Source organism: Verticillium nonalfalfae, assembly GCF_003724135.2.
Source record: "Verticillium nonalfalfae strain VnAa140/NRRL 66861 chromosome Unknown scaffold_24, whole genome shotgun sequence".
Taxonomy (NCBI): domain Eukaryota; kingdom Fungi; phylum Ascomycota; class Sordariomycetes; order Glomerellales; family Plectosphaerellaceae; genus Verticillium; species Verticillium nonalfalfae.
In genome coordinates this window covers 49,996-59,820 of record NW_021167249.1, presented here as the reverse complement: position 1 = coordinate 59,820, position 9,825 = coordinate 49,996, and the positions used below count along the sequence as shown (strand labels likewise).

At 50.8% G+C, this 9,825-nt stretch overlaps 4 protein-coding genes across 4 annotated transcripts; 1 reads left to right on the top strand and 3 right to left on the bottom strand.

The window, feature by feature from the left end:
- Positions 1-483: 483 nt before the first annotated feature.
- PG1 (Polygalacturonase 1) lies at positions 484-1,596 on the top strand (the record flags this gene model as incomplete). The annotated part of the gene is made up of 1 exon (XM_028638472.1): positions 484-1,596. One exon carries the CDS (start codon positions 484-486, stop codon positions 1,594-1,596), a length of 1,113 nt encoding a protein of 370 aa, XP_028496823.1.
- Positions 1,597-2,699: 1,103 nt separating this feature from the next.
- Positions 2,700-3,127, bottom strand: D7B24_004299 (uncharacterized protein; the record flags this gene model as incomplete). Its single annotated transcript, XM_028638471.1, has 2 exons — positions 2,700-2,842; positions 2,899-3,127. 2 exons carry the CDS (start codon positions 3,125-3,127, stop codon positions 2,700-2,702), a joined length of 372 nt encoding a protein of 123 aa, XP_028496822.1.
- A 523-nt stretch (positions 3,128-3,650) lies between these two features.
- On the bottom strand, positions 3,651-4,718 carry D7B24_004298 (uncharacterized protein; the record flags this gene model as incomplete). The annotated part of the gene is made up of 1 exon (XM_028638470.1): positions 3,651-4,718. The coding sequence occupies one exon, from the start codon at positions 4,716-4,718 to the stop codon at positions 3,651-3,653; it is 1,068 nt and encodes a 355-aa protein (XP_028496821.1).
- A 3,167-nt stretch (positions 4,719-7,885) lies between these two features.
- Positions 7,886-8,173, bottom strand: D7B24_004297 (uncharacterized protein; the record flags this gene model as incomplete). The annotated part of the gene is made up of 1 exon (XM_028638469.1): positions 7,886-8,173. The coding sequence occupies one exon, from the start codon at positions 8,171-8,173 to the stop codon at positions 7,886-7,888; it is 288 nt and encodes a 95-aa protein (XP_028496820.1).
- Between the last annotated feature and the right edge of the window lie 1,652 nt (positions 8,174-9,825).

The window sequence follows — 9,825 nt, the reverse complement described above, 5'->3', positions numbered from 1 at the left end:
GTCTTCTCTGTGATGCGGCTCAAAACTGCAGTGCCAAATGGCTGTGTCGCTCGAGGGGGTTAGGCGAACGCGCGGCCCAAGACCGGGGCTACGGGGGCCCTTAGTCCTCCAATGTTCTGGGCTTTCGGGCCCGTCGACATCAGCCCTATCCTGATTCAGACAGTTGCCCCGGCTCACCTCCACACCTCACCCTGAGCTTGATGGCAATCTCATATCGTCAAACCGACTTAGTCGACGATGAGTGAACTGCAATGCTCGACGAATCTACAAAAGGGCGGCCAAGTGGCCATGGACTACATTTCGTTTTCCTTCTTGGCATCGACTCCTCAGCAGTCTATCCAGTTACTTCATTCTTTACATACTTTTCTGCTTTACATACTCATTTTCATCTTCACTGCACCATATTTACATACGCAACAACTCATACATACTCGCCCTCCCGTTTGAAACGATATTCACATCCACTCTCCCTCTTTGACCAAAATGCTTACCAACGTCATCCTCGCTCTCGGAGCTCTGGCTTCCACCGCCGCTGCCAATCCTCTTCCCGCCAAGTTTGAGGTCATCGAGTCCCGTGCCACCGCTTGCACCTTCACCAACACCGCTGATCTTGCCAAGAGCAAGAAGACTTGTGACTCGATTACTCTCAACAACATTGCTGTCCCGGCTGGCACCACTCTCGACCTTTCCAGCCTCAAGAGCGGCGCCCACGTCGTCTTCCAGGGCAAGACTACCTTCGGTTACAAAGAGTGGGAAGGACCTCTTATCCAGATCTCTGGCGAGAAGATCACCGTCGAGGGCGCTTCCGGCCATATCATTGACGCCGATGGCGCCCGCTGGTGGGATGGTCAGGGTGGCAATGGCGGCAAGACCAAGCCTAAGCTGCTTGCCGTCAAGGGCCTTAACAACTCGATTGTGAAGGGCCTCAACTTCAAGGATCAGCCCGTGCATGGAATCAGTGTCAACACGGTGAACAACCTCCAGCTCATTGACGTGACCCTCGACGCCTCGGCCGGCGACTCCAAGGGTGGCCACAACACGGACGGCTTCGATGTCGGTAATGCCCAGAATATTCTCATCTCCGGCGCCATTGTGAAGAACCAAGACGACTGCCTTGCTATCAACTCTGGCACCAACATCACCTTCACTGGAGGCAACTGCAGCGGCGGTCATGGCCTCTCCATTGGCTCTGTTGGCAACCGCTCTAACAACGTCGTCAAGACGATCCGCATCAACAACAGCAAGATTTCCAACTCTGACAACGGTGTCCGTATCAAGACCATCTCCGGTGCCACCGGTTCCGTTTCGGACGTCATCTACGACACCATCACCCTGTCCAACATTGCCAAGAACGGCATCGTCATCGAGCAGGACTACGAGAATGGCTCCCCTACCGGTACCCCTACGGCTGGCGTCCCCATCACTGACCTCACCATCAACAAGGTCGTTGGCACCGTTGCCTCCAAGGGCACCAACGTCTACATTCTCTGCGCCAAGGGTGCTTGCTCCAACTGGAAGTGGAGTGGCGTCAACGTTACTGGCGGTGGCAAGCCCAAGAGCTGCCAGAACGTCCCCAGCCCTGCCGAGTGCTCTTAAAGAGATTTCTCTTTAGTATTTATGACCACGACAAGCTAGCTCTTAGTGATTTCTTCTTCTCTTGAATATTGTCCAGAATATACCGTGGCCTGGGCTGCCAGCGGGTTTCTTAAACTGATAGTCCTCTCTTCGTGTCCTGTGCCCATGTGATTGTGACCAACAGGTTTTGCTCGATGGTCGGACAATCGGCGGGATTGCTATGCAGCATCCCACGGTTGACTGGTGCAAACAGAGCTGTACGGGTCTGTGCTGCGCGCACGACAGTTACGAAATATGCAAGAGTCCACAGAGGGGACGGCGTGAGATGACCAACGTCCTACCACCATGAAACATAAATCTGACAAGGGGCGAACACTGACTTTCAAAAAGCGAGAAGGGCGCATGTAGATTGATGGGCCGTGAAGCCACGCTCGCTGCTGACCACTGGCTTTCTCCCTCCACGGGTATGTATGAGCAGCTATGTGTTTCCGAGTGTGGTGCAGGGCTGACAGGACGAACAGATATCCCATTTCTTATTCAATCAAAATAATCATATTGCAATCTGACTTCTCAATTCTTGCCTTCGAAAAGAAAAATCGATCTAATAGCAGCTCACGTCAACCTATCAAAGAATGCCTGCCATTCACGCCGAACAACCATCGCAGGAGGATCCCAAAACAATCGGGATGGTCGTGGGAGTCGCAATGGGGGGTCTTTTAGCCCTTAGTGTGGCCATATTGCTCTGGGTCTGTCTCCTCCAACGATCTCCGTGGGGCGCTTCCATGGTTTCGCTGAGGAGTCGAGCCCTGGCAAGGCGGAATCGAGTCCCTACCGAGCTTCACAATAAGGAGATTGCCGGTGGTGAGGCAAAAACAGATGGGATTCCCTGACAAGTGGACACTGAATATGATAATATGCATGGAGCCATAGAAAGACCTTTGGAAGTATCAGGCGATAGAGAAGTTTGCAGCTTTGGATGACTCAATGAACGACAAAGACAGGGAACAGCTCGGTTGCAAACAACTACCAATTGCAAACGAGCTTCTGTGTTTTGCCTTCGTTCACGTCCGCAGACCAGGTAGATCCTGTTGCTTCTCCAGTCTTCTTATGGTCCTAGTTTCTTCTTAACGATGATCGACAAAATGTTTGATGAACTCCCAGTTTTCCTCACTGGTCTCGGGTTTCGTGCCAGCCCTGCTCTTCTCGGAGTCACTTGCCGATCCGTAGGCACGGCCGGCTAAATCTCGTGTGACCAAAGGCTCTTGATCTGCTTTCAGGCATGTCAGCTTTCTCCACACGAATCTGAGTCAATGCTTGACGTACTGGGCTTTGATCTCGTAGGAAGACCCCTGGTTGCAACTTCGATGGCACCCGCATCGCCTGGAGCCTTTTGAGCATCGGGAAGGGCGCGTTGAAAGGCACAAAATCCTCTTGTGTCTTCACACGAGACGCTTGCGAGTGCTTGAGATTGGTTCTTCTGCGATGACTTGTTGTGGGACTTCGCCTTAGCAGTGAATGTTGGTTTGCTGGAGGGTTTGTCCGGAGTGTCCATATTGAAAGTAGGCTGGGACCGCAAGTGAGTCACCAAGTCAAGTAGGAAATAGTCGTTACCAATGAGATTCGAATTGACGCAGGATTCTCTTTTTTGAGGGAAAGATTGTGTTACAAAGAGCAAAGAGGGTATTTCACCCGATTTGATGCCCAATTTGCTTAAGTGAATGTGAAGTTAGAAAGCCTAAACATTTTCGGAGATAAATGCAATCAGGGTGAATGAGTCCTCATGACGTCGAGCCTTTGTGCTCTGTGCGTGGTCCTGGATGATGGTAGGCAAGAACCCCTGCCTGTGGCACTTGCCTGTGTCGAGTACCAACGCTGCGAAAAGGCAAGAGGGGGGGTCGAGTTTCCAGTGTACGTTTTAGGCTGGCCAGAGGGTGCTAGGTTATGATTCTTTGCCTTTTGTTTTAATTTTCTTTATCTTTCTAATACAAAAAGACGATCTTGACTGGTTCCATGTTTTACATCACCTGACAGCTTCCCCATCATTGCCAGCACCATCAGTTGTGCTTCGCAGCCTCTCAGTATCGAAACTCCTGCCCCACCAACTTCTCGCTGAGCGTCCAGAGCATCTCTGCGTCAGGCTTGCTTGTTGCCCAGGGATAGACCTGTTCTTTAAAGGGATCTGCGAGCTGACAGTCGTCAAAGTAGCCACCGTTGCTCTTTGCAATTGTTGGGTCAAAGGCCACGAAGACATGTGTTGCCACGCCCTCGTCGAGATCCTTGAACTTGCCCCCCGTCTTCTCGAAGCCCCACATGAATCGTGTGCCAACCCTAGCATCAGCTTGTCGTAGATCCTCGACGAAGTTATCAAATGGACCTGTATGGTGGCTCACCAAGTTCGTCATGATGCCGCCGGGATGAAGACTGAAGGCGAGAAGACCTCTGTCGCCGAGTTTCTCCGCCAATGCTATCCCCATGAGGATATTTGCAGTCTTTGCCTGCCCATAGGCTGCCCACTTTTCATAGTCACTGAAGTTATGGTCGGTCCACCGCATAGTGCCGAGGCGGTGCCCATTGCTGCTGATGTTGACAATCCGAGGTTCCTTGGAAGCTAAGATCTTATTCATGATGAGGTTTGTGAAGAGGAAATGACCGAGGTGGCACGTTTGGAATTGGATTTCAAAGCCGTCTTCGGTCAGGCTAAACGGAACGGCCATGATGCCAGCGTTGTTTACCAGGACATCAATGTGTGAAATATCTGGCGAAGCGATTACCATCTCGGCAGCCTTGCGTACATTGGAGAAAGACGCAAGATCCAGCTCAAGGGTTTTGATCTTAATCTCAGGGTGCGTTGAGGCGATCTCATCAACAAGCTTTTGGAACTTGGCAGGTATACGACCAGCGAGGATAAGCTTGGCGGGCTTTGAAGGCGCGATTTGTCGGATAAAGCTGTCCCCGAGACCAGAAGGGGAGACGCCAGTAATAAGTATTGTCTTATTGACGATGTTGGCAGCATAGTGGCGCACCAAATCGCTGGCTTTGGTGTCATGGTCAAAGGTGGGTGTCGACATGTTTGAGGGCGGGTCAGGGCATAAAATGGTGTGTCGAGTGAGATTTGGATACCATGGTGGCTCTGCATACAACATACTTGGTGCCGACCTCCATCCTTTTAAGCTCCTTAGCGGACGTGTAGTGACGCCCGGCGTAACCCTCGCATGAGGAAAACGTGGACTGAAAGGGCATAAGCCAAATCCGATTCCTTATTTCCATGCATCTCTTGCCAATCAATCTTGCTTCGACTATTAGCAAGAAACACCGAATCTGGGATATTGACCCGGAGATCTGCCAAGCCTGTGTGTTTTGTTTATCTCCGGATCCCTAAACATGGAGATGACAAGTTTGTCACTGGAGCATGTCAAGCCACAAGCACGGATGATCGGTACAACGATCGGTAAGCGGGTGATGACGTGCACTAAGAATAGCCACAAAGGCGCTGACTAGATATTCTCTGGTATCGAGAAAGGCTGGCCAAACTCCCTTTGATACGCTGTGGAGTTTGGGTTGCCTGTCACGTCTAGAGTAATTCTTAAGTTACAAGTGTCGACAGCCAGGCACATAGCCAGTTGCAGTATGAGCCCATTTTCGCGACCGATTGCAAATCCACTTCCTTTAAATTCTAAATCCGGCACCTCGATCGTCAATAAAGCCGGCTGTGTCCAGCCAATAGAAAGCTCGCCATCGTACATGGCACGCCCAATCAGGCCTGATACCCTAGACTTGGCATCAGCTTGCATGCAATGAATGTCATGTCCACCAAGTACTTCATTTAGCACTTGCCTTGGAATCGCACTGGTCCTGAGAAGCGGTACATACTAGCAGCCGGAACCCCTCTATAACTGCCTGCGACCATCGATGGAAGTGCCTCCCGGGACCTATACATCATGAGTATGCTTGGTGTGCTTCATGGGCAGCCCAATTGATTGATGGCACCTAATCATGTTCTGAATGGTTGGTGTCAGTATTCAATCGGACCTCAGGCGCATTTCTGTGACCTGAAGAGAGTATGTTTCTCAGTCTCCACAATTCGCCCCTGACATTGATATGCTCATGGACATCTGGGATACCTAAGTTAAGCTAGGTGACGCTGATCCTTCTCAACCTTCATGTCAATCTGCCGCATTGATACCAGGCAACTGATGCAGCACACTGAATAAATGTTTTGATTCCAACGGTCTGTGTTTGATCTCAAGATACACTTCATCTCGCGGTGGGGGGACAAATCGGAGAGAGAACTGAGATCTCATGGCGGTATCTCACATACATGGACGTGCAGTATTCTCTCATGTACCAATATCTCTTTCACATGAAGCTCTCCACGCATTGCATCTTGCCGTCTATCAATACTCAATTCATCTTAGGCTCTCTGGGGTTGATCATCTCATTATGCTCCGTTGTGTAACGGTATCGTGTATTTTCTACTGCAGCGGGCTTGAAGTCGGCCGCCGGAAGCCCCCCACCTTGATTGAAAAGCCATATCCGGGCCCACCTAGGAATCTCTCTCTTCAACCAAGTCCAACAGGCCCGCAAAGACATGATTCGCTCGGTCTGAAGCCTCTGATAGACAGCTTCGAAAGTGCTTGCAGCTCATTTTTGGAGTCTCATCCCAGAAATTTGGAAGCCTAAAGTCAAGGTGGATGTCTGATCTCTCGGGAAGACGATAGAAAGACGAACGAGTGAGTAAGATATCCTACGGCATGGGCCCGCAAGCGTCCATGTCCCTAGGGGCAAGTCGGAAGCCAACATTATCGTCACCCGAATGTACCGGGATATAGATATCTTTTCCTCGTCGGCGTGTCGTGACCATGTAGCGGCGGGATGCATGTTCTTGGCTGTGTCAGGGCGACAAAGCAGAACGGCGCGGGACTCCTTGCACGCAATTCGTAGACCGGCGTCCAAAAAGTATAGAAGTCGATGAGCCTCCGCCCAGGAGAATAGTAACAGTTCAGACTAAAGTTTTCGGCGAATTATCAAGGTTAAGGCCACTAAGGTCGAGTAACAGCCTATAACAAGCTTCGTGTCAACTGGAGATGGCTTCGTAACATACTTGGCAATTTGGGGATTGTCCAAGAACTAGCTCACGTTTGCTGTAGTATTACCAACTCAAGCTAGCATACTTTCTGATTCCAAACCCGTTTAATTCAGGACCCAGCAAGCATCGTGGTCTTAAGACTCGAACAGACCTGCAGCACCCAAGACAGCAATTTACATGTCGTACATTTTTTTTAAAACACTATACCATCCCATATTCGACCCTCGATAGGAAGCTCATTATAGGTCATTTCTCTTCTCATACATTACATTTGCCGACATTGCGATCCATTCTGGCTTTCGTTCAGACAGGCGGGAAGCGTGTCAATAAGGAATTAAATCGTTCATCATAAAATCGTATCGTCATACCATCATGTACCATCATAGATCATGCACCGCCTCTAATCCTCGGGAAGGGTCTACCCTTGGGTAACAATAATCGCGGGCGGCGGTCGTCGAATCGCTAGCGAAGCGGGAACCTCCATGTCATCACTAGCAGCTGATGTGCTGTAGTCACTGACCGAGTTGTTCCGACTCACACCGGCATCAACTGCTAGTTTCTCCCAATCCGAAGCCCATGCAGTACCGGGTGGCGTATGGCAGGGTTCAGGCAGAATAGGTGGCGAGTCGTTCCGCTGGAGAAGTGGATCTTGATCCATGGGGGCTTCTTCCTCTTCAACAATAGTCGTACAGCGGTTGCAGCCTGGCGGTGGCATCATATACTGTTTCCGCGAACCACTGGATCGACTCGAAGCCATGGACGAGGCCGAATCCATGGTCATGGTTCGGTAATGGAGGCCGGCGCCTCTTTTCAGATCGTCTTCAAAAGAGCTGACAAGGCAAGAGACAGTTGTTGCTCGTGGTGTGAATGGAAGCTCAAATGGATGGGTGGCGATCTCAATGGTCAAGATTAAGACAGTCACCGAGATTCTACCTTGATTTAGTTTTTGAACAGCTCGGAATACATGATCGACTTACATTCCAAATATGGAAATCGCGAGGTTGGATCGTGTGATGACTGAATTGGAGTCCAGCCGGGCCACGGTCACTGCCGTAAGAATGACTGAAACAACCCATAAGAGGAGGCTCAGTCTGGCGACAATAATTGTCCAAGAAACGAAAGGTGATTGGAGCGGCTGTCGCCGGGAGACTTCGTAATTGCGGAACGAGACAAAAAGGTGAAGAAAAACGTATATTGGCGACAGAAGCGACTATGGAAAATGAGCTAGATCACTTTGAGATAGATTGGAGTGAGAGGACGAACCGAAAACATGACGAAGCTCTGAGTGATGCAGCTCCGTCGCGGCGGGCCTTGTGTTCGGAAGTCAACCGCCGACGTGCTCAGGCCACCGATCGAGGCCATGAGGAGGAAGAAAAGGGTAAGAAGGAGGATGATGGAGAAAGGTTTTGGACGGTTGATCAGCGAATTGGCATCTCCTGACATGGAGGATTTTGTTTCCAGCGATTCGAGGCTGTCTGACATTGAGTCCACTTCTTTCCTCGTTCGTGTCATGGCTGCTGATGGTGATCGTAAGACTGCGAAATGTCTACGTCTGGTAATGCAGAGTCACCGCCTCGATCGGCGCTTCACAGCTCGCATGTTATACTGACGAAGTAACGAGGCTGGGTACCTTCCTAAGACGATGGCTGACACAATTAAGGATGTGGCGGGAGAGCAAACAAACATTCCTGGGCATGGTAGCGCCACCTGTGGACTCGGGGTTAAATTTGGGCACTGGGCAGCGCATTTGGAATGCATGGCTGGGGCAAGGCCATAGTCGGTGGTGCAGACGATGGCAACATTCCAACGCCGCCTGGTCAGACGAAGCCCCGAAATCTGCTGGCTAAATAAGGCTTGACAGCCGCTGGCTCGAACAGCGCATGGATTTCTCCGCTCCCTATGAAGAAACGAAACAGGTACACCTCGACTTGCATGAACGGCTTCGGGTACTCAGTCGCGTGCGATTGCAGCAGCTCTGGCATGCAGCTTCCCAAGTCAAACTTCCGGACCGCCCGCTTCGTAAATTCGTCTTCATTGAGAGTGAATTTGTTCTCGCCATCGTCTCAGGCAGATCGTTGTGGTAGAGAGGGTAGCAACCCGTTCTCTCAGACTCGATCAATGAGGACACAGCGTGTGCTCTGAACTGCGGAACGCTGTTGGTACTTGACGTACGCTCCATAGCTTGTGTCTTGATTCGCAACACAGAACGCTTCTGATGCAATTAAGACAGATATGCGCCTTGAAGTCACGCACGGTACCGTCAGAGTGTGGGGTTGAGCGGAGTGAGAAGGTCTTCCGCACGTGGTCCGCAGGCAGTAGATAAGAGGTATGGGGTGTAATACATCCGAATTTTGGCCCTCCGAAGCTAGGAGGGCCTTTTGCAACCCTCATAAACGTGTTCTCGTAGTCCTCAGCCCCGAAGCAGCCCCCTCTCCGTGGCTCCGCAGTGGCCTCCTGACAGTTTCGCCAAGTTCCAACTGCTACTCGAATCCCATTTCTGACAGTTGGAAACATCATCCCGATCACATCTCCGGACTATATTTGTCCAAGGTGGAGGGACCGCCAAAAACATGGACCTGGATTCGATATCGTTGAACCGGCCTTTTGGAGTATCAGAGGTGCCAGCTCCAGCTACTCTTGAGGACATTTATGCCTCGCCTCATAGGCACCTTCTTACCGCCAATGTTAAGTGCTTTCCACATCACGTACCAGATTTGCCTCCGAGGATCAAAGGCCGCCTTTACTGAGCTGCTAGAAACCTTGATGTAAAGCCATGTATGTGTCACCATTGCTTGCATAGTGAGTGTATCGCAGCCAGGCTAATAAGACAAGCTGTTGGGCACGCTAAGACGCTCACACACACCATCCATGAGAACCTCGCCGCGTCATAATATGGCGTTTTTCAAAGATGTCATGGTTTCTTAATTTACCGGGTTCATCTTCAGACGAAGGACGTGATGAGAAGCAGCTGAAGAGGTGGTTCCGGTCGGTCCATTATGTTATTGGTTCTCATTAGCGTTGTTCCGAGCCCCGGAACATCAATTCGGAGACGATGACGGCGTACCGCCAGTCAGAGGGCCTACCGATTATCCCCAGGTCTACGTGGATGCTGTCAGAGACCCCTGAGTGCATGACTCGGGCCCCAAAACACCACTAGCTTCCCA